Source organism: Haplochromis burtoni, unplaced genomic scaffold, assembly GCF_018398535.1.
Source record: "Haplochromis burtoni strain Fernald_Lab_line unplaced genomic scaffold, NCSU_Asbu1 Contig_3, whole genome shotgun sequence".
NCBI lineage: Eukaryota > Metazoa > Chordata > Actinopteri > Cichliformes > Cichlidae > Haplochromis > Haplochromis burtoni.
Window position 1 is genome coordinate 5,643,784 of NW_024582364.1, and position 24,392 is coordinate 5,668,175.

General features: G+C 40.6%; 1 protein-coding gene across 2 annotated transcripts; it reads left to right on the forward strand.

Annotated features, from left to right (window-relative positions):
- Positions 1-15,773: 15,773 nt before the first annotated feature.
- atp6v0b (ATPase H+ transporting V0 subunit b) lies at positions 15,774-22,450 on the forward strand. 2 transcript variants are annotated; one of them, XM_005912501.3, is made up of 8 exons: positions 15,780-16,063; positions 16,841-16,889; positions 18,651-18,734; positions 19,872-19,949; positions 20,131-20,200; positions 20,392-20,443; positions 21,556-21,746; positions 22,195-22,450. In XM_005912501.3, the coding sequence occupies exons 1-8, from the start codon at positions 15,979-15,981 to the stop codon at positions 22,219-22,221; spliced, it is 636 nt and encodes a 211-aa protein (XP_005912563.1). In that variant the 5' UTR covers positions 15,780-15,978; the 3' UTR covers positions 22,222-22,450. The 2 variants fall into 2 exon arrangements, with proteins under 2 accessions (XP_042076084.1, XP_005912563.1); XM_042220150.1 differs by lacking the exons at positions 21,556-21,746; positions 22,195-22,450 and adding an exon at positions 20,677-21,002 and having other exon boundaries at positions 15,774-16,063; positions 20,392-20,453.
- The last annotated feature ends 1,942 nt before the right edge of the window (positions 22,451-24,392 follow it).

The following is a 24,392-nucleotide window of genomic DNA, read 5'->3' on the forward strand; positions in this document are numbered from 1 at the left end:
AAAAATATGACGCTAAAGTCCAGCTTTAATCTTCTGCTGTAATAGCTTCCACATCTCGGTAAAAAGACTCTCCACAAGATTTTGAATCTGGGAATACCGATTTCTTTTTTCCTACTCAGTGAAAAGAGCAGTGGTGAGGTTGATGATAATGGTTAGACTGATAAGTGTAGTCTAAGTGAGGTTAGACTGATACGTTTAATGGAAACAGGGTGTGTAAAGACACAGTTGTTTTCATTCAAGCTGGTCGTCTCAGCTTTAAGTGTCAGTGTGAAATACTTAGGGATATTAATCAGCAGAAATTGGATAATATATTCATAATTCGTCTTTTTAATGTATAATTATCTGGAAATTACTGTACACTGGTGCAGTGGTTAGTACTGTTTCCTGACCTGGGATCTTTCTGTGTGTAGTTTGCATGTTCTCTCCACGTCTGCATGGGTTTTCTCTGGTACCCCAGCTTTCTTCCACAGACCAAAGACGTGCATGTTAGGTTAGTTGTTGATTCTAAATTGGCCATAAATGTGCATCTGAGTGAGACTGGTTTTCTGTTCCTTTGTGTTAGCCTGCTGGTAGACCGCTGACCTGTCTGTGATGTACCAACCTCTTGCTGTCATGGTGCTGGGTCGGTGACCCAGCGCCTTGAGTTTGTGATTATTATTTTCTAGTTATTCTGATTTGTATTGGTTGTTGGGGTTTGGTTGTCGTGTTTATTTTCCCTACCTGTGTCTCCCTCTGTGCTCTGTACGGGTCCCCGAGTTTTGTGTTGTAAAACAGTCTGGGTGTTTCCTGTTTTACTTTGTAGGTCTGTCTCGTTATGCCCATTAGTTCCAGCTGTGTCCCCTCCTGTGTGCCATTTCCTGATTACCTGGTGTGTGTATTTATAGTTGGTGTCTGCCTGTGCTTCTCGTCGCGTCGTCTGTGTTTCTCTGTGAACCTCCTGTGTAGTCTGCATTATTCCATGTTTCTTCGTGTCTCTCTGCTCCTCGCTTCATGTCCTCCATTTTGTATTAGTTTTCCCAGTTTAGGTTTATGTTCGGTTCTGCCCACACCTTGGTTTTGTGCACTGTAAATAAAACCCACTTGCACCTCCGCCATTGTCTGCTATTGGATCCTCCTTTCTCACCCTCCACACGACTGCCGCCCCAGCCGTGACAGTACGACGCGACCACAAGATGGATCCAGCAGCTTTGTCTGGGGAGAGCGACCTCGCACGCATCCAACGCCTGATGGACTGGGTAACCCACACCACCAACGCAAGGGCAAAAGTGGTGGGGTTAAAAGCCATCGAGGCAATCCTGGAAGGAAATCCCTACCTCTGCCAGCTTAAGGGAGTTTCAGGCTTAATTTGCAACCTGCGTAAAGCCCGGGGGGTGGTGCGAGCTCGGGAATCCACAGACTTTGTCCAGCAGCAGCGGATTACGGCCGCCCCGGAACAGTCACGTCAGCTTCTCCTGCCGGAGGTTTTGCCCGGCCCGCCGGAGGTTTGCCCGGCCCCGGAGGTTTTGCCCGGCCCGCCGGAGGTGGCAGGGAGGAAGCGACGATCGCGCCGTCGGCGCGTCACCCCACAGCCGGATATTAGGACTTCAGAATTGCCGGCTGTGGTGAGTGAGAAGGACCCTTTTTCTGTTTTGGACTGTGGGACAGTTTATTCAGGGGCTTTGTTTTGTGCAGCAGATGACAAGGAGAACTGTTTGTTGCCTGTTCATTCTCCTGCTCAGCTGTCTTTACCTCGTTTAGCGCAGCAAGTCGTTAGCACAGCCCAAGCTCGTTTAGTGCACAGCAGCATTCAACTCGGCCTCCGGTATCCCCGCTAGCCCAGTCATCTATGCCATCTCCGTCTTCACTGACTCCCTCTGTACGGGAGTGCTGCGTCTGTGCCTCCCGTTTTGGACTCTTTTTCTAGTACGTATTTTTTGCAGAGAGACAAACACGTTAAAAATGCAATCGTTCCTCAACAGCTGGCTAGTTTAGAGACTGTTACTTGCTCCAGGGCCTCACCAGAGGTTAAATTACAGCCCTCAGCTGACTCTGGACCCCTGGAGGCTAAGAACCCAGCTGAGGACTGCACCCGGCTGTTGCTGCCTGAGCAGGGTCGGTGCTCCGTGCAGCTGCAGTCTGTTCTGTCCCTGCCAGAGGCCCACGCGCCTGCTGGTTCTGTTCTGTGCCTGCCAGAGGTCCCCGCACCTGCTGGTTTTGTCCTGTGTGTTCCAGGGGCCCTTGTGCCCACTGGTCCTGAGACTGTTCTCGCTGGAGGGCCCGAGGAGCCCTCCAGCCTTTTGCATCGTCAGCTGGAGGGCCCGAGGAGCCCATCCAGCCTCCTGCCTCGTCGGCTGGGGGGCCCGAGGAGCCCGTCCAGCCTCCTGCCTCGTCGCTGGGGGGCCCGAGGAGCCCGTCCAGCCTCCTGCCTCGTCGCTGGGAGGGCCCGAGGAGCCCGTCCAGCCACCAGCTGCTCCACTAGCAGCCTCATCCACGCTTGCAGCAGCAGTTTCGTCCATGCCGCCACCTGCTGCAGCGCCTCCATCTCCGGCTTCCATGCTGCCGCCAGCTGCAGTCTCAGAGTCTTCATCCTCGCCAGCTGCAGCCTCCGTGTCTTCATCCTCGCCAGCTGCAGCCTCCGTGTCTTCATCCTCGCCGTCGCCTGGTCCAGCTTCAGCTTCACCCACGCCTTCACCTGGTCCGGCTTCAGCACCTGCCTCAGCCTCAGCTTCGCCTGTTCCGGCTTCGGCTTCGCCTTCGCCTGGTCCAGCCTCCGCATCAGCTCCAGCGTCACCTGCAGTGGCCTCCTCTTCAGCTGCACCAGCTTCGTTTGGCCCAGCCTCTGCATCAGCTTCGTCTTCGCCTGGTCCAGCTTCAGCCTCGCCTGGTTCAGCCTCCGCATTCGCTTCGGTGCCGCCTGGTCCAGCCTCTGCATCCACTTCGCCTGGCCCAGCTTCGGTTTCGGCCTCTACCCCTTCTGGTCCAACCTCCGTTTTGCCTGGTGCTGCAGGGGCCACGCAGCCTTCAGGTCCCCTACTACCACCTCCACATCGTCGGTCATCTGCCAGGCCGCTTGTTGGGCATCTTCGCCACTGTGGACAACCTCATGAACGCCGCCACTGCCTTCCGCGTGGCCGGCCTCCGGACTTGCATTGTCGCCGCCATTGCCGTCCGCACGGTCGGCCCCCAGAACTGCCTTCTCGTCGCCGCCGTTGCCATCCTCATGGCCGGCCCCCTGAACTGTCTCACCCTGGCCTTCGGTGCTATCGGCCCCTAGGCCGACCACCTGAACTATGTTTCAGACTCTGCTCCTCTGTGCGCGTTCTGGACATTTGGCTTGCCTTCCTGGGGGGCTCTTGTTTTGCTCTGTTCCGGGCCCTCCTTCCTGGGCCCCCCACCGCCCACCCGGGTCTGGTGGTGTGTTTTGGGGCTGTCGGGAGCCAGCCCTTGTGGGGGGGGGACCCAGCGCCTTGAGTTTGTGATTATTATTTTCTAGTTATTCTGATTTGTATTGGTTGTTGGGGTTTGGTTGTCGTGTTTATTTTCCCTACCTGTGTCTCCCTCTGTGCTCTGTACGGGTCCCCGAGTTTTGTGTTGTAAAACAGTCTGGGTGTTTCCTGTTTTACTTTGTAGGTCTGTCTCGTTATGCCCATTAGTTCCAGCTGTGTCCCCTCCTGTGTGCCATTTCCTGATTACCTGGTGTGTGTATTTATAGTTGGTGTCTGCCTGTGCTTCTCGTCGCGTCGTCTGTGTTTCTCTGTGAACCTCCGTGTAGTCTGCATTATTCCATGTTTCTTCGTGTCTCTCTGCTCCTCGCTTCATGTCCTCCATTTTGTATTAGTTTTCCCAGTTTAGGTTTATGTTCGGTTCTGCCCACACCTTGGTTTTGTGCACTGTAAATAAAACCCACTTGCACCTCCGCCATTGTCTGCTATTGGATCCTCCTTTCGCACCCTCCACACGATTACTTGCCCTATTATAGCTTAGACTATGGATGGATGAATGGACGATGGATGTTCCTTGTTGACTTTAGAGGAAGCTCTTTGTACATTCAGTGGTAGGAGGTCCACCACCACTCTGCCATTTTTCCCTACAGTCAGTGGCTGTATCCCAATTCAGGGTCTGCAGCCTTATGGGCCGCATTTTAAGGCCGATTATGTCATAGCGACGCGACGAAGGTTGTCCCAATTCAAGGCTGCTCGAAATGCGGCCCTCAAATGCGTCCTTCATTTCCCTGAATTTAAGGACGTGGCGGTGTAGACTTCGTGGCCCAACATATCCCAGAATGCATAGGGGTGGGTGTGGATAATTTTGCCGAAAAAAAACGGCATGAGGGGCGCCCGAAGAGTAAACTTTAAGTAAGTACTGAATATTATGTCACTTATTTATGTGCAAATGTTTAATAACGAAGAACATTAAAACATTACTGTTGGCCACATGTCGGCAAAGTTATGTGACATTAGTGACGTTTGTACTAACTTGGTTTTAAAGCCTTTACTTTAAAATATACGCCGTTCAATAGCTGAGCTTAATCTTACAGAGAATGATCAAAGCTCATGTAGAAACAAACAAACAAATGAACAAAAGATTTTCTCCTTCATTTCTGTCAAACAAAGCTGTATGAAACGTTTCCAGCTGTTAGTATCATGGTTGCTAGGCAACCTGGGCAGCGCAACGGAGGCTAGACCGTCCCATTTCACAAGCCTCGCACTTCCGGCCTTAGCGGTCTTTAAGTACGCGGCCCTTGAGGATCGTTGAGGCTGCGTACTTTAAGGCTGCAGACCCTGAATTGGGATACAGCCAGTATAACAGATGAACTTTGCCAGCTTCACCCACTGGATGTTACAGTGAAACCACATGCTCACTAGATAAGGACAGTCACAGATGAGCATGACCAAATTCTGATGAATCCTCCTTTCTGAAAATGACCATCCAGTATGACCTGAAAATTTTAATTAAGCCCACAAAGTCATGAGGAAAGTGTTCAATGGCGTGAGAGAGCTGAGGACCATTTTCACAGGCGTTGCCCAATACCGGTTATTTAAAGGAATGCAGATTTGATGTACTTCTACACTGGCTTCACTTTTCAGATAAGGAAAGTTAAACCACCTTTTAAACTGTCAATGGTTTCATTACAAAGTTCTTACCATTCCCCAGAATGAACAAACGACATGTTTAAAATATGCTTCTACTAACCACTCAAGTACCAATTTTCAAAAATCTCTTCTGCTAAAATGCCACAAAATATGTAAAGTCACAGTGAAAAAGATCTTAAAACTTTTGGATTTCAAATCTCATCACTTCCTCACTGACCGAAAATCCTAAAATATAACCCCTTTGACGATAGTTATGGCTGGTATAGAAGAATAAAAATTGATCCTGCAAGCTCATTTGTAATTAGTCCAGCGTAATGTGTTAAGGACCATTTATCCATCTGGCTATGATCAACCAATCTGAGTTGTGCTGACAGATCTGCAATCATTTTTAAACTGTGTATATTTCACATGGGTTGTTTTCGAGTTTTTGGGACATTTACATCATCGGTATGATTTTTTTTTCTTGAAAAACCTGAGGTATGCAATCAGACACATGCCGTGCTACTGTGCCACATGTTTGTTTGTCGGAAAGCTCAATAAATGATCCAGTTAAAAAAAAATATCTGAGCCTGAGAGACATCTCTTTTGTCTGATTTCATGAAGGTAGACCTTGCTTACAAAACATTCTACAGAAGAAGCAGAAATTCAGTGTAAAGAAAAGAGAGGCAACATGTCAAATGAACAATTTTTGTCATCTTTGTTTCCTCAGCATTGAGAATACAGTAAATGTTTCCCCATAAGACGTCTGAGTCTTCTGGAATGAATCATAAATATCCGGTCGTTAAGTCTGACGTCACTAGCCATGTCTGGGCCTAAACTCCGCTGCAGGTCCATATATCAAACGATTACTATGGCATTACTGAGAGTTGGAAAACTGTCTAAAGTCTTTCATCTTTAATAAAATGATCAGTGTTCTGCTCTACCAGGTGTAACAATTGAGTTTAACATCCAGGCATCCATGAAAACGGAATTTATGACATTTAACGGAGTTAGAAGTTAGCAGGATGTTAGCACGCTAGCTTCTATCTAAATACAATATAGCATGTCCTGACTGCGGGGTTTTGGAAACAAATTAAAACATACAACTCTGTTATTACTTCCAACATAAATAAAGACAGAAAACTAAACAGCAGTGACGTTTGTAGGGCTACTGAAGTTTGGCTAGCTGGTATATAATGATGTGCTACGTGACCGCTAGCGACACAGCTATGTTAGCATAATATAAACAAGCTAACTTTTTTCCACTCGATAAAAGTTAACGCGAGTGTTCTCGGTGGTCAGGAACAAATGTAATCGCAATGCAGGATGCTGTAAAAGGACCAAATTTCAGCCAGGAGAACAACTGAGATAATCCATCCACAATACGAGGTTAGTCATTCATATACTGCTGCATGGGCTGGGCTGTAGTTACATCCTAAGGTTTTAAAAACTGAGCTTAAATAAATGATTAGCGGTAATAAAAGCCGAGGGAGGTCAACAGTGATCACTGACTGTTTTAGGAGCTTTTTGAGATCAAATAGAAGAAAATACATAACATTAAACATGTTAACAACACAAAAGCCATATTAAACGCAGACTACTTTAGGCCAGGAAGTAGGATTCCTCACGTCATCACTTAACGACCAGATAGCAATATGTTTAGGTAGGAGGTTCCAGAAACCAAATACACTTTTAGACACAGATCAAGCTGATAAACACTTTTTCAGGGTTTCAAATTAATGAAAATGTTTTAAAAATGTGTCCTTCTACTTGCATGGAATACAGCTGCCATGAAGATTTTCTCCTTTGTTATATTTGAATAAAACTTTAATAGATTTCATTCTTGGATGGCCGCTGTATTATTCCTAACCAGCTGTACTCATTCTCTTATTAGAAGGCTGTACTGTTGCAATCAAGCAATGCTTCACAATGAGTCAAGAAATTATTACAAAAACCAGTGAATGCAACTAACATGTGTTAGTTAAACAACGTCTTACATGTTGCAGGTAAGTTATTTTTCTTGCATTAAAATTCTAAGATGGACCAAATGGGTGACCTTTTAAATTTCTGTCCAGGGTAATTTTAGCATTAAATTTTGAAATTTAAAACAATAACGGGAATCAAAACACTACTCTGCTGGAGTTGAACGGTGCTTCAGGTCCAATAAACCAACTAACCACTGAAAAAAAGAAGAAAAAAAAGAATGAAAGCCAAAATGACCCTGCAGGGGCTAAGACCTCTGTGTGTTAACAGAAGACCTCTGAGTCAGATTTAAACTCAGCACATGTGTCGAGATGGTCAATTCCACAGGTTCGCAACTGAAACTGAGCAGTTCAATAACATTTGCCCAGTCTCGTCTCATTCCAGCATACAAACTAATTGCATCGATTTTTCATCACATTTCCAACTGCCTTCATTTCTAGTTATTAAATTAAATGTTAGTAAAAAAGTATCTTTTTGGTGCCTCAATTAAATATCCTTCCTTTTGTTCCTTTAATCTCTTCAGAGAATGCAAACTCTATTCTGCAAACTCAAGGATGTTCAATCTGTGTTGAAGTACGTGAGGAGACTCATACTCCCTAAGTGAACAGACGTGTCTGAAACCAGAAGTTACCGACTCGTGTGGTGACACACCAGAGAAGTGCTTGCTCTGGATAATTAATAAACAGTATGGTGTAACAGCAACAGCATTAAAGACAGCTACAAGTGATCTATCAACAGCAGCAGCTTGATGAAAGACACAGATTAATCTAGAACAAAATTAATTTTTAATACCACTTGGATATGTTCATGCTGAGGAAAGAAATTAAAATCTAAGTATTCATAAGCTCCTACCAGTAATAATATGTAATATTACATTGTCACTGCAGTTTCTTGAGATACATTCCAGTGAGCTCAATTTTTACACTTTAGTATCTGTATCTAACTCATGCCAAAGTTATCACAGTATCATGCAGTCCTGGGAAAACTTGTAAGGTTTTATATATCAGGATATAAAAATTACTCAGACCTTACTGGTTGGGTAAATACAACCTCAGACAAATAATAACACATGACATATTACACAGTGTTATTTATTTAACAAAATCTAGGCCAAAATGTAGACGCAGTGTATGAAAAGCTAAGTACACCCCATGATTTGGTTGCTTGTAGAACTACATTTAGCAGGAATCCTTTCAAGATTCAAGATTCAAGATTCTTTATTCATCACATGCATAGTTATACAAGTATAACACGCAGTGAAATGTAACCTGACACGCTCCTTGACTTGTGCAAAAGGGGGGAGAGAGGAAGAACATTATATATTATATACATTATGTAAATGTGCAGTAGTAGCATTGTATGCAGCAAGCAGGTGAATTCTGTACATTAAGTGAATTAAGTAAAAGTATGGGGACAAGTAACTGATTTCTGTATGATTCACATACAGAAGACATACAGTAATGTGTCACACAGTTTTTTTTCCCTTATAGATCCAATCCAAATTCCATCTCACATCTGTTAGAGAAAGAAAGAGATCAGAAAAAATTACCTAAAACTTCCCACTCCTCCCAAAGCTAAGGAGGTCCACTACAAAATCCTTTCTGGTATTTACCCTTCCAAAGAATTTCTCAGACGTCGCAGCTATTGATAATAATTCTTGCTCTTTTTGTGATGGGGATATTGAATCTACAGAACATTTATTTTATAATTGTATATTCTGCAAAGCCCTGTGGAACGATGTGCACTACTGGCTCTTTCAAAAGATTCCAAACTTACTTGAATTTTCTAAAAATGATAGTATCTTTGGTTCTCTAAGAAAAGAAAAGAAGCTTGAAAGTGTTCTAAATGTAATAATTATTATGGGTAAATTCTTCATTCACAAATGTCGTTTTCTGAAAACAAAGCCGTCCTTTTTTACTTTTCACAAAGAGCTCTGGCTCTTCCTCTCATCTGTTATATTTATGGACAAAAAACAAGCTCTGGTTCTGAATCATATGATTATTGAATTAGATCTGCTAGAAAACCCCTAAGGTATAACGTCTTTTTTTTTTGTTTGTTTGTTTGTTTGCTTTGATTCTGTTTGGGGTTTGTTTTTATTTATTTATTTGTTGTTGTTTGTACTTCCTGTTCATTATCTACTATATGTTGGAATTCAGCCTGTTCTGATGCTACTTCATGTTGGGAAAATAGAATCTTTGTAGAGATTGCCATAATTGTTGTACATTTCTGTGCAAAAAAAAAAAGTGTCTCTGTCTAGTAAAGGGGGCGTGTTCAAATGAAGCCCTATCGAGGCCGGTTATCAGAATATCACGTGACCAAAGATCTCTGAAATGACGTCGCTGAGTTATGTGATTCGAGCTGTGGAAAAGACGCTGGAATTAGATTTTGCCGTGACTTTTTTTTGTAATTTATTTATTGTTTTATATTCCTTTGTGCACTTTGGGAGGCCGGCATAAATAAATGACTCTCAGAACCTCTTCTGACTACGCCCGCCTTTGTTTGTGAGCAGCTTATGACAGGACCGTCAGCCTCAAGAATAAATGGCCAAACTGTTGCATAAGTCTGACTCAAATCGAGGGCCAGTTACTGAAGCAAATATGCGGCTGTTTCTGAAAGTTCAGCACTTATATACTTACTGGTAAACTCTATATGCCCTAAATATCGTTCAGAAGAGTAACTTGAGCTGCACTAATCTCAGACTTTGCTTCTCGTCTCATCTCCTATTTGTACAGTTTATATGTGGGGGAGGTTTTCTGTCTATTTATTTTTTGTTACCATCATATTATTCCTAAGTAGTTATTGTGTTTTGTTGTTGATCCTACTGGTCTTTCTTTTCTCTCTCTCTCTTTTTTTTTTACTTTGATTTGTTATATTTATAATTCAGCAAACTGGAATATTTATTAAGTAAATATTAAATTTATGTAGGAGCTGGTGCTGGTCTCCCTGTCTCATTTGTTATTCATAGGAAGGGTCTGTTTTGTTTTTTTCTTGCTTGTACTTTACATAATGAACAAAGCTAACAACATCTTCATTTTAATTGACACTACTCAGAATCTCATTACACTAACAGGATCAAAGTGAATAGGCGGGATCGGATATGTTTTAATTGCGGTTGTATTTCCCAAACACTGTAAAACACATTAGATTGTGGTTAAACCTTGGCTTTTTCCACAGTATTATTCTATTTTAGGTGTTGTTGGTTGGTTTGCATTTTAGAGCCTGAAATGTCTGATTCAGTAGTTTCCAGAGAGAATTGTATTCCAATGAGAAACGTACTTTTATGTCATTTAGTTAAAGTTCAAGACTGCTGAGACAAAAAATGAACAGGACAAGATGACCTGGCAGATAGGGAGTAAAACCTTGTGTGAAGTACAAAATGGAAGGAAACATTAAACAGGCTGAATCAAAGGGATCTGTTGGACATGTTGGAGTAATGTGCTCTTATGAGTGCCTTCCTAACTGATTCATGCTTTTATCCTTTCTGTTCCAGCTATCTGAGGCAAGGGTGTGCTATTTCTGATGCCATATTTAATGCATGAACATGTCCAGTACATGTTTTGGCAGTTTGCTGGTCTGGAGGGTTCAGGTGTGCATCGATACAATGCCACATTCTTCCTAGAAATGGGTGTATCAGCAAATTTACCACAAGGTCAGATTGTGCAATGCTCAAAGAAACTGCAAAAAAATGACAGTACAATTAAAAAAAAATACTGAACAGGTTTGGCTTGTTTGGAAGGGTTTCCAGGAGTCTCTTTTCTCTAAAAAAACCCCCAAAAAAACACCAACATGGCAGCACTGCTTACGTTTGCAAGGTTGTATCTGAACAAACCACAAGACTTCTGGAACAATGTCCTTCAGACAGAGAAGTGCAGCTTTGGTGCTAACAGTAACACTTTTGGAGAAAAGCGAACACAGCACATCGGGACACACCTCATAACAACTATCAAGCACGGTGGTGATGATTTGGGTTTGTTTTGCAGCCACAGGACCTGGACACCTTGCAGTTAACCATTAACTCCTCTGTACACTGAAGTATTCTAGAGACAAATGTGAGGTCATCAGGCCTCACATTTGTCCTAAAGCTTGGACGAAACTGGGTCATTCAACAGGATAATATTCTTAGCATATGTATGATATAATAGCTGAAAAAGAAAAGAATTAAGGTGTTTTAATGGCCGACTCAACCTGACTCTAATCCTGTGGCAGAGCTGTGCATGAGCATATACACATTTTAATGAACTGAAGCAATGTGGTACAGAAGAGTGGACCAAAATTCCTCCACAACCATGTGACAGAGTGATGGAGTCATGCAGAAAGCATTTTTTTCAAGTTATTGCTGCTAAAGGTCATTGAACAGGTTACCAAATCATTGGGTATATTAAGTTTTGCACAGGACTTCACAGAGTCCAATAAAGGTCACGGGCTGCGACGGCAGACCGTGGAGTTGCAATGAAAGTAGGGCCCAAACGCAGACTTTTAGTGAAGGACAGTGGATTTATTGACAGGGGGTGGAAAACCCACAACTATATACAAAATCCAGGCACTGTGGTCCTGTGGCGATTCTCCCTGAATCCCAGACAGTGCAGATGTCCGTGAAAGGTGAAAAGTGGCGACTCCAAAACACTCCTACACCGTGACTTCAAAACACACTCCGCTCCAGATTCCTGGTAACACAAACACATTAAGGTTAGCAGGACATCTATTATCTCGAAGGTTTATACAAAAGTCCACGGCTGTACTGACGCGCTCTGACTCAAGAATCCAGTGTCGGCCTCAGCTCAGCTGCAGTCTTAAATACCGCTCCCTTGATGAGCGTAATCTGCTGCAGCTGGCAGAGGAGGACGAGCGGCAGGTGTGGCTGTCTCGAGTGAAGAAACACTTCCGGGTTTGCAGTCTCCTCAGCGAACCAAAACATCCAGAAGCTCACACGGAGAAACCAGGAGAAAAAAGGAGAGAAAATCAAAACACCACACGGAAAATATAAACATAAATATACACTAAAATACATGAGCCCTGGGTCCCTAGACCCAGGCCATGACAGTAAAACCTTTTTGTCACATGACTTAGAGTACTTAATTTGTAAATATTTGGCTTAGCTGTTGTTAAAAAACAACGATAGAGTATAACATATTTCACAGTTGATCTGAGGTTGTATTTACCAAACTTTAAGGCTTCTTAACGACCAGATGATCTTTATTATGTTATAATTAATTGAATAATAACATTATTTGTCTGTGAAGGTTTTCAGTCGTCCAGGTCGTTGTAGTCCAAGGAGCTTGCAAAGAAAAGTACTTAAGTACTTAAAAAAGTCCAGACGCTTTTCTTTGCAAGCTCCTTTGGCCTTGAAGATGTTTAACCTCTCATCTGAGAAGCTTCTTTCTTTCTTTCTTTCTTTCTTTCTTTCTTTCTTTCTTTCTTTCTTTCTTTCTTTCTTTCTTTAATTATTCTCAGTTTTCATTCATCTGAGGTTGTATTTAATTTATTTTAAGACTTACTAATACTTACCAAAGATTTTACCCTGATATGTAAAACCCTACAAGTGAATGAGGCTGTACTTTCTGTAAGTAATTAGTTAATAGTCCACACATGCTAAAATCATGGTCAGGAGTTATAGGGGGTGAAAATCATGTTCTTTGGACTACTTTAGAGGAGAAATCATGATAACATGTCAGAAACTGCACAAAATGTAAGCAATTATAAAGTCCGGGCATTTTTAGCGATTTGTTTTTCCACTTCACAGGATTTTTGTTGGATAAGAGAAAAACATCCCAGGGTTATGTTAAAAATGTGTTCAACAGCTGTAAATAAACATAGAATGAACTCTAGTATCCCCAGTTTCAACAGCTAGTCTTAAACCCTCTCTTTAGAAAACGCTGCCTCTGCTCTACCATGCTAAGTGCTACCATATTAGTCGATTTCTGGGAGAAGTAGGAGTTGTGGTTTTTTCCGTCATAACTTTCATGGCAGACACTGTTAGAAGCTGGGCTTTTTAAAAAAAAATTTTATCTTTCAGTGATTATAAAGCAGTCTCTAAGCAGCATTAAAGTGGAACATTTATACGTCTTAAATTAGGAGAAATGCAGGATGAGGCTTTATTTTCTGCTGAAAAGAAATGTTTTAGAGAGTGTTGGTATGTTCACAGATTCAAAAAGCAATGCATTACACTTTATTATAATCAATCCAGGGTACAAAACCAGACAACCAAAGTTCAAAAGCCTCATTTCAGGGGAAATGCAGTGGTAGCTTGACAGTTAGAACACAACGTGATGCTACAAAAGAGAGGAAACAGTTACAGGTTGTAGCTGCCACCCCTATATACTTGGAAAGCTGGTGTAATTAAGTTGTCTTCAGGGTCTCTGGCCCTCATTAAAACCCTTTCAGATATGTGATAGAACGGAAGAAAGAACTGATGGCTTTTATTGGCGACTGACTGTTGTGGTCTCAGGGATGAAATCTGCCACGGACTGTCCAGAATTATAAAAAACAGGATGGAGACAACATCCTCAGAGGTGATACGCACTGTCTGGAAGCCCATGCGGAAATTAATGAAAAGGGAGAATCAGACTTCTGAATTGCTTTTGGCTCTGAGCTGTCAGTCACATGGAAAACTGGTTTATAGGGGATTTTTTTTTTTTTTTTTTATTTTTTTTGCTTCTTTTCATGTTGCTGAGAGACATGTTTGACATGACACACGTTATGTTATCACACATGCAAATGTCATTTTGTTATCAATGGTGTAGCTTCCCAAATCCTAGCTGTAGGCCTGCTTTGATGGATTTTGTCATAAAAACACACTTGATGTGCAGTTCGTTCATCTGCATTTTAATGAAGATGAGTCTATAAGAAGAATAACAGATAAAGAACTGGTGGCTCATCACTAAAAAGAAGTTCAACATTAATTCAAAAACTCCACATAGAGATATAACAGTGCTTCAGTATTGCAATTTGATAGTTTTTTGAAGATGTATAGCTCAGCAAAAAAAAAAGTATACAGATCAGTGAAAATGAAAGAAACAGTTCAAGAAAAATAGCTTTTATAGATAATGAGTAACGCAGTGTCATGGCATTTTCATTTGATGCAAGGTTATTGTTTTTCTTCTAAATTTCACAGTAGTTGAAAAAACAAACAAAAAAAGGATTACTAGGATTAACTTCAAAACTTTCATTTAAGGCTTTGGTGATAGAGTGCTTCATACGTTCTTGTATACTATTGTATTTCAGCTGAAACACACAGGAAATCTTTTATAAAAAGGATGAGCAGACATACCTCAACAGAAATCTGGAGCATGAGAGTACACCGAGAGCGTCAAAGCACAGTGTCTAGCTTTCAAATAATGTAAGAATTAGTAATCTGTGACAGAACACTTGCAACAAGGCAGATAGTGCTTGCAAATAGAAATGTGTTTTATTTTATATACATATGCACAATACTGTATACAATTCTAATACGTTTGAAAGTCAGTATTTGGTATGGCCATGGTCATACCAAATACTGACTTGAGACATGGATCAAGCATCTCTCCCCTCTGGGGAGGCCAGTCCATGACTAATAGTGTTTCATTGTGTGGTTTTCAATCGAGGTATGTGTTTACTGCATTTGCAGTATGTTTAGGATCACTGCATTTCTGAACACTGAAAGTATTGACAATTTTATTTTTTGAGATGTTGCTACATAGTGGATGTGATGGTTCCTTTCTGCATTTATAATTACATCCAAGTCTGAAATATCTTCTTTTGTCCCCCAATTTTTTAGCTTCCTCAGTTTTTTTGCCATGCCAATATGTACCAAGTTTTCAGCCAATAGATCTTTGGGAATCACCTTGTCAGTGCCAATGAATATAAAACTGTGTTATATTTGGCATTTTTTGTAGATTCAACCTAAGAAATGTTGTACTTTTGCAACAGGCTGCTAGTAGCAAAGTGTGTGAATATGCAACTGTTAAATCTGTTCTTTGCTAAGTATCATGTGTGAATGAAACACCGGTTGGAGTTAAGTGTCATTTCGATGCCTGAATTATTTACAGGTTGGTGTTAAGTGGCTTAGCAAACAAACAAAGATTCAAACAGGTAATGAATTAAAGAAAAAAGCCAACATGAAGTGTCTTACTGTTGTGTTTCACTACCATGTGTCATGGGAATAGCTTCCCTGCCCCCTGGCCTTGATTTGATATCTTAAGTACTGCAAGAGGAAAAATATGTAACATTTATCCAAAACACAACTGCTCAACATGTTGGTCCCAAATCTCCCATAATTATTCAGATGATATCAGGTTATTACAAAGACCATAACATTTCCATCACAGCATTTTTGCACTTATTGAAAAATAATAGTGTCCCTCGTGGTCTAAGGATGAGGTTATTGTCTTGCACATGTCCTATCAAGTTAACTATATTTAATTATAGGATAAAAATGAACAGTCAAATAGACTTAGTATTGATTGGGTTTTTCCTTTATAAATCGTGTACACTGCAGTCTTGTTGCCTTTGCGCCATATATATTTCAACAGTGACATCTTTCGGCCACTGTGCGCGCTGCAGTCAACACTCCGGTTTCGGATACTATCTTCGAGGATATTTAAACTTCTTTTGCCTTGGTTGGGTGTCGTTTTGTTTTATTTAACTCTATATTTGTGTAAGTTACGGTGGAATAATTACCGAGTAAATTCAACACAAAGAGTGCTTTAAACGCTTGTTGTAAAGCGACAGTGGGTAAAGTAAAAACGTAAGCGAACGCAGCCCTCCCTCCCTCCCTTCCTGGGTCACATGCTAGTCGAGCCAGATCAGCTGACATCACCCAGCTTCTCTTTTTGATTCTCTTCTTCCTCCATCGACTGATAGCGCTTCGTAAAACTGCATTATATCGCTACCTGGGCTGTACTGGCATCAGATTTGAAATTTGGGCCAAGTAGATCTCGCTGATCCAGCAGGTTAACCCGGTGGGTAGATGCTACTAGAGTGGATGATGAACGGACACGCCATTCTTTACACGGGGGTCACTTTGGCCTTCTGGAGCACCATACTAATCGTTGGTAAGGTTTTATTTTACAGGAAAATGCCTAATAATAGCTAAATGAATGAATGAAAATATATATTTCATGTAATTTGCAGTAATGGTCGTGTATTTAATCGTTGTCTCTTCGTGACATTGTGATTTTATTGGTATGTTTGACAGCTGTACTTCAGGACCCGTCTAAATACTGGGATAGTCGATAGGTTAGTTAGCATATGGAAAAAATGGTTTACTAATGCATGATAAGAGGGATACATGAAAACCCAATTCGTTGTTGAATGTATTTTTAAAAAATCGCTGTGTGCTCATATTATATAAACAACACGGTTTAAGTTAGCATCTGGCTAGCATGCTGTTAGCTAAGGGTAGTTAGCTTACAGCGTACTCTCATAACAGAAATTTTCAGAGGTTTTAACGTTGGATGTTAGTGATTGTATTTTATTTTTATTAGTGTCACATCTTGTATGATTTGGAAATATTTTACCATGCTTGGATCGCTTTTCTTATTTTAGTTTGAAGTCGTCTGTTTGCGCCGTGCTAAGGTTAGCCGTCTAGGTGTTTTTGTGTCCAGCTGACTGTGCTGAGTAGGAACTACAGTGGTTTTCACGTGAGTGTGAGTGGTCACACCGAAGCTGCAGCTTCTTTTAGAACAGAAGTGTGACTGTGTTTCACGCAACCTGCAAAACACAAGATTACTCATGCAGAAATACACACGGGTCGACTAAATGGCTCATCTTTAAAGTGTTACCGTGTTTTTCCCACATATGCCTAAAAATGACTGTCACTGTTTCCACAGGGATCTGCTACACTATATTTGACCTGGGATTCCGCTTTGATGTGGCATGGTAAGTATTCTTTGTACACAGCTGCTGTCTGGAGGTAAAGATTCATATATACTCTAAAATCATTAGTATCCGAGGGATAAAGTTAACGTGCTACACCATTTTTCTATAGGAAAGAGTTGTTGAAGGTAGGTTAAGAAGAGACGTGATGATCAGTTAGTAGCACTATGACTTAATGCTGAGAAAGAGCTGTACAGATGTTTGCTTTGTGACTGTTGATGGAGAATTATAGAGAAGGTCAGAGTGAGGTTCACTGTGGATCTCGAGAAAGCATATGATGGGATGCCAAGAGAGGAACTGTGTACTGCGTGAAGAAGTCAGGGTGGTGTAGAACATGTTTTAGGACAGCTAGACAGTGGTGAGGTGTGTCTGCTAGGAGTGACAGATGGCTAAGGTGGGATCAGGTATCCGCTCTGAGCTCCTCCTTGTCGCAGTGACAGATGAGATCAGACAAGAGTCTCTGCCGACTATGATGTTTGCATATGACATTGTGATGTGTAGTGAGAGTAGGTGGGGGTATGCTCTGGAGAGAAGAGGAATGAAGTTGAGTGGAAGCAAGACAGAATACATGTGAGGGTAAGTGAATGAGAGGGAGATGGGTGTAACGCTGAAGAGGTAACAGAGGTCAATGAGTTTAAATACCTGGAGTCAACCATACAAAGCAATGGAGTGTACACAAGAGAGGTGAAGAAGAGAATGCAGAAAGGAGGAGGGCAGGAGTGTCAGAGGTGATTTGTGACAGAAGGATAGCAGCACGAATGAAAGGGAAGATTTACAAGATGGTAGTAAGACTTTCAATGGTGTATGGTTTCAAGATGGTTTTCACTTAAAAAAAAAAAAAAAAAAAAAGACAGGTGGCAGAGTAGAAGATGTTAAGATTTTCATTGGGAGTGACCAGAATGGGCATGATTAGAAATGAGAGGACCAGCTCAGGTCAAGCAGTTTGGAGATGAAGTTAGAGAGGCAAGGCTGAGATGGTTTGAAAAAGGGGCAAATGGGGGGATATATTGCACAAAGGATGTTGACTATGGAGCTGCCAGGCAGGAGGAAAAGACGAAGATTTCATGGATGGAGACATGCAGAGGGCTGGTGTGACAGATGAGGATCCTAGGGATAGGGTGAAATAGAGGCAGGTGATCCACCTAAATTGGGCAACTGAAAGAATTAAGAAAGTGATGATTTTTGACCTTGTTTGACATCTAGTCTGTTGTTTTAGTTATATTTTATAAGTGGTTCTACCAGGAAAAATATTATATTGACATTCTGGGTAATAAAAGTTATAAAACAGCACTGCCCTTTCCCACATTGCACAATTGTAAATGTACAGAGACATGCCTTACAACATAAGCTAGTCTACGTTGCCTGTTTCCTCTTTGACAGATTCAGGTCCCGCCTTTTCCCTTTTTGTAGAGTGATAGTGAGGCACCAATCTGTTTCACTTGGCTGATCAGACATTTTCCAAGATAATTTGTATATGTTGAAAGTGAAAGTAACAGTGAATGTGTCACTGGAGACATTTTTGAGGTCTGTCTGTACTTTCCCCAAATAAATTTGGGATGTGAAAGAAACGCATGAAGTGGTTTCCATCTACTACTTGAAGAGGGCATAGCTTGGATTTATCCACTACAGGTATTTATTTTAACAGACTGTTGAGAAAAAGGTTAGAGTTTAAAACAGAGTGTACATCGTGTTTTAAAAAGGTTTTGCAAACAATGATGTTGTTAAAAAATTGAGGCTGAGTGAGCTTTACTTCTTTACTCGTAGGTTCCTGACAGAGACTTCTCCTTTCATGTGGGCCAATCTGGGCATTGGTTTGGCCATCTCGTTGTCTGTGGTGGGAGCTGCCTGGTAAGTAAGACTTCTTTAAGTGCATACTAGTATCCATGGCTGGCTATGTTTGATTACAAAACATGAGCATAATTTTACACAAAATGCCAAACTCTGTCAGTTGTCTTGTTTCAACATAAGAGGAGTAAAAAAAAAAGTGCTGTTCCCTAAAACCTTTGACCTTACTTTTTAAAACAACAGGTGTAAATGTAGAACTGTAAAATCTGAAACTGTGTGAAATGAAAAATAGATGTTTGGACAAGTTTCTTGTTTTGTATTCAGAGTTTTCGATTGTGAAATAATAAATTGCAGAAATTACACATAAAATACCACATTCACTCACTTACACAGCACTTCATTTTATGGACTTTGCACACCTATATATTTCACACACTAACATTGATCCGTTTTTTCGGGGCAGTTTGGGGTTCGTTATCTTAAAGAAGAATTCAAAATGTAGACTAGAAGACTCGGGAATCGAACCACAGATCTTCTGAGAATTCTAACCGAATTCCTTTAAAGCAGTTTCGGCTGAACAGCTGCAGGTAAAGGCCAGCTACAGCCAGTGGTCTGTGGGAAAAACCGCCACCTGCCGATCCACAGGTTGCTGGATTACAAAATGATTCCTGTGTTTGCTTAATAATTTTGATTTACACACTGAATAACTTATCTCTTCTGCATGATTGTCCTACACATTCCTGTCATTTGGAATTAATGAGAAATACATCGTCTTATTTGTTTTCACACATATTACCTACAAGTCTCTGGGCTGGCTGCTTATTTTGGATCAGTGTTCAGAAGCTTTATTTTCATTTAATCGCCTACCTTGAGCTCCTTTTTATTGTTTAGTATTTTATCCCATTAAGTGCATTAGATGAAAAATGTGCTGCCACTGTGTGTTGAAACGGATCCTTTTTACCTTGTTTTTGCATCATTACAAGTCTCGAGTGCATTGAAAACCATTTGGATCACAGAAGATGTGTATTTATACTACGTGTAAATGGGTCGTTTTAGAGTGAAGCTCAATAATGGTAGTCATTTAACTCATGCTGTGTTTTTATGCTTCTCCTGTTTCCATTTATACCAACTGTTGACTTTTCTGTAACATTAAAATGTTTTTGTAAGTGATGTTGTTTTTCTTTCCGCTTGTTTTCCTAGGGGGATCTACGTCACTGGCTCTAGCATTATTGGTGGTGGCGTCAAGGCTCCACGAATCAAAACCAAAAATTTGGTCAGGTAAGCCCCGTCAAAGAGAGCACTTGTCTGTTTTGTTCCCGTCAACAGCTGTACGTTGCTAAGAAGGGCATTCAGTGAATTATGGTTCCATCTAGCACCAGTAACATCAGTTTATTGCTGCAGGTCCAAAGCAGTGTTTTGCAGAGACAGTGACCCTTGCTTATTCTGTTTCTCCCTCTAGCATTATCTTCTGTGAAGCTGTTGCAATCTATGGAATCATCATGGCTATTGTCATCAGCAATATGGCCGAGGTAAGGAACACATTTTTGATGATTGAGGAAGCCTTTTTTTTAAAAAAAAAATTCATAAATGATGCTAGGAAGCCTGCACAGAGGACAGCGACACCTTGAAATTAAGCTGCAGTTGTAAGAGACAAAAACAAGTGAAATGTCATTGTAGAGCCCGGAATAAGGATTCTGAAATGATTTATTTCGTCTTACAGAACTTCAGTGGAACGACTCCTGAGACTATTGGGGCACGAAACTACCAAGCTGGTAAGAAAAGAGACTCCTGACTGAAATAGGAAAATCTCACCTTCAATTCTAGGGTTTTAAAAATAAATAATAATAATAACAATAATAGAATTTCAGCCCTGTTTATACATAGGCCCCCATTTTCAGAGGCTCAAAATTAACTGGACTGACAAGCAAGTCAGTGCCCAGGTGAGGCCTGTGCCCTTTTAATTTCATGAAGGATTAGGAGGACAAAAGATCCAGAGTTGATTTCAAGTGTTGACTTTGTATTTGGTAGCTGTTTACTGGAGATCTCAATATTCTGTTCAAAGAGAATCTATGCAAGCGAGGGTGTCATCATTAGGCTGAAAACAACCCCAAGCCAAAATAAACCTGTCATAGATGGAAAATTTTAGTGGGCAAATCTGCAATCTGGTTGAGTCTTAAAATTGGTAAATGGACTGGGTCTTATATAGCGCTTTTCTACTCTACCTGAGCAGTTTAAGCGGAGGTGATGTCCATCAGTTCCAGCCTTAATGAAGACGTTGCCTCCAACAGACTTTTATCAAAATATTACAAACCATCCTTATATTTAAAATCGTTAGCTTCATAGCATAAGTGCCTAAGTCATTTTTTGGTCAAATTGAAAATATCAATTAAAAATATGCATGTGATATTTAGAAAATTAGTTTTTTCTTGTTTTCCGAAAACACAAAAAAATGACTTAGGCACTTATGCTATGAAGCTAACGAAATGATAAAATGACAAAACTGATAAAGTGGTCAAAAATTGTGTTAAACCCGTGAATGAAAGCTGAAAGTCTGTACTTTAATGACATAGTGGTTGCTTGATTTGCTTGAAGTCCACTGTGGGGATGCACAGATTTGAAATTACTAAAACATCTGGACGTGTACTGTTGAGAACAGTAAAGAAAAGATATTTGCTGCATTCACTAAATTTTTTTTTTTTTTGAATAGTTTCACAAAATTTAACAGATAGTGAACATATTTAGGTTTCTGTAACTGTGAAGATGCTTCACAATAAACTCTTACAGGCTTATTTCAGAATCAAACAGGGAGCATGAATCTCGTAGACGACTCCATTGTGAGTTACTCAGGTTGAGCTGTGACTCATTTTGTTTTCTGTCCTATTAGGTTACTCCATGTTTGGAGCTGGTCTGACTGTGGGCTTTTCCAACCTCTTCTGTGGCATCTGTGTCGGCATCGTGGGCAGCGGAGCCGCTTTGGCAGATGCCCAGAACGCCAGCCTCTTTGTGAAGATCCTAATTGTGGAAATCTTTGGAAGTGCCATCGGCCTGTTTGGTGTCATTGTAGCTATTCTGCAGGTAAATACAGTTTTTTGCAAGCCTTTACCCTTCATCTTTTGCCTCACAGGAGAACAACGGCCACATAGCACAAACTGAAGTTTTTAATTTCACTTATTAATTATTTTAGGTCAGAAACTGTCAATCATCACAATCTTATCATTAAGTCTTATCAGTTTTAGCCTCGCTTTAATCTAAGCGAGGCTAAAACAGTTTTTTTCTAAATATGTGATAGAATTTCACGTTTGTTTGTTTTTTTGTTTTGTTTTTTTTTTGTTTTTAATTTATTTCAGTTTACAATTATTTTTTTTTTGCAAACTTTAAGTTTTTAGTTTAGTTTTGGTTAGTTATAACAATATTTCCACAACATAGTTGTTTGGACAAAGGCCCAGATGTTGGTGCAGAGACTTAAAAATTATAACGCTTTACAGTAAATGTTTATTAAAAACTGCTTTTTGTTTCTCCTCAGACGTCGAAAGTAAAGATGGGTGACTAGAATGTGCATTCAAACGCTGAGAAGACAGACGCACTGCTGGAACAAAACAAAAAAGATCGATTATTGTGTAAATACATCGTAAATTATTTAAATGTCTCTATTTGCCTGGTATTTTTTTAACTAACATCCATACAAGAGTTGGTACATCCATGCCCTGCTCTTAATTCTTAAGGGAAGAAGGAAAGTTGAAGAAAACAGCATATTTTGCATTTCATACCTTTTTTTTTTTTTTTTTTTTTTTTTTTTTTAAAAGAAAGAAAAATGAGCGAACTCTGTGATGATTTAGCCTGATGAGCAGTAGAAGTAAACGGGGCAGTCTGAAGAGCGGCTAGACGGACAGATTCACTCTGCATTTAAGGAGAGGTTTACACCGATAACTGTTTAATTTGCATCATTTTTATCTGACCGCTCTTGTTGAATGGTAGTTAAAAATTAGACTGGAGTATTTGAAAAACTGTGTGTGTGTGTGTGTGTGTGTGTGTGCGCGCGCGCAGCACATGTGATCTTTTTTTCCTGTGAAGCATGAGGATGTTTGTCATTGTGTTTGTTGCCTGGTCTGTCAGATCTGTTTCTTTTTTTTTTAAATCTGTTCTTTGCTGATAGGCTGATGGTCCTAACCCACACAGCAGCCATAATACAGTATTTATCAGGCTTCCTGCTCACTAAGGTCGGGTGGCTCAATGGGAGGTCAAATTTGGTCAAATCACATATAGATTTCCTGCAGTCTTTAAAAATGTAATGTTGAGTCTTGCGGTCGTATCCGGCAGCCAGAACTTCCCAATTGACTTCACTTTTATTAGAGTCGTGATCCTTTCCTGTAGTTGTAGGATATAGTGTTTGCTTGAAGTAAAACAAAAGAAGAAGCTTATTGCTGTCCTAGTCAGTTACTAGAAAGGAAAGTAAAATCTTTACCACCATTAATACCTGGTTTTACCTTTTCTTGTTGTATTACTGTCATTTAACAAGGGTCCAAATCTCTGACTCTGTTATATTTGCTGATTCATAATAATAAAACATCCAAATTTTGCAGCCAAATCTTCGTTTCATTGAAACTTTTTTTTTTGAATGTTAGTTTTGTCTTGTGTGAAAATGTCAACTCTTCTCATTTATGTTCAACATTCCTTAAAGTTTCATTCATTTATGTTTTAAATCTCAGTTGTCTGTGGGTAGATGTTGAAAAGCAGCCTTTTGGGTGGTGTAAATGATTATTTTCTAAGCTACCAGTAACATAAAATTGAGTTTAGCCTAAAATGAGAAAATGCTGTAATGGTGGTGTGTGTGTGTGTGTGTGTGTGTGTGTGTGTAAACATAGCTTGAAAACGTCTTATAGTTTTGATCATCATTCCACAGAGCTGACAGACCACGGCTTTTTTGTGAATTGTCCTGTTTTTGGTTTTGGTTTCTTGAAATTTTCCCTCCACATACTCAAGAGTTCAAACACTGAAGTCTGGCCTCACAAAGGTGTCGGAGCAGTGAGATGGTCTTTGCTCTCATAAATGATAATAATCAGATGTGACTCCAAGATGCCTTTGGAGAACCAGGCTGTGTACCAAACCCTGGGCTTTCAGTGACTGTAGGTGGTACTGTGTGTACATTATGTTGATGTGATGGTGACTTGGAAAATAATTCAGTTTTCAAAATTGTGTATAATAAAAACAGAATCTGATTTTTGTTTCTGCCTTCATAAATGTCCTTGAGGAAAATAAAATGAATCAATCAAGATCTCTGATGGCTTTTTCTGTGTTTGTCTTCATTAAATGTGAGCATATTGTCACCCAGGCCAATGAAAAGGCGCTTTACTCTTTGCAGTTTGTACTTGTTTCCACTAGATGGCTCTGAAATCCACAGCATCTGCCTTGATAAAACAGCTGCTGAAAACTTTCTTGAGGAAATAGTTTTTTTTGTCCTGTTAACGTCTCTGCTAAACATTAATATCCATCTTTCAGTTTGCGCAGTTGAAGAATAATGATTTCATCACAATGAAAGCCCTACAACCGTGGCGTAATATACTGTAATGTTTTAAACTTACAATCAGTTTGCTGACCTCTAAAATGTGCCCATCAAAGCTGATTTTGAAAATCTTCTCGGTAGTCTACCTCTGTTCCTGACATCTTCATCATCAACATATTTTGTCCAGTATATCCAATATCTCTCCCCAGCACATGTCCAAA

Coding starts and splice junctions, on each gene's coding strand:
- atp6v0b (XM_005912501.3), top strand. CDS start 15,979: ATGCTACTAGAGTGGATGATGAACGGACACGCCATTCTTTACACGGGG. Junction 19,950..20,130: donor AAAACCAAAAATTTGGTCAG/GTAAGCCCCGTC, acceptor TTCTCCCTCTAG/CATTATCTTCTGTGAAGCTG. Junction 20,201..20,391: donor TCATCAGCAATATGGCCGAG/GTAAGGAACACA, acceptor TTCGTCTTACAG/AACTTCAGTGGAACGACTCC.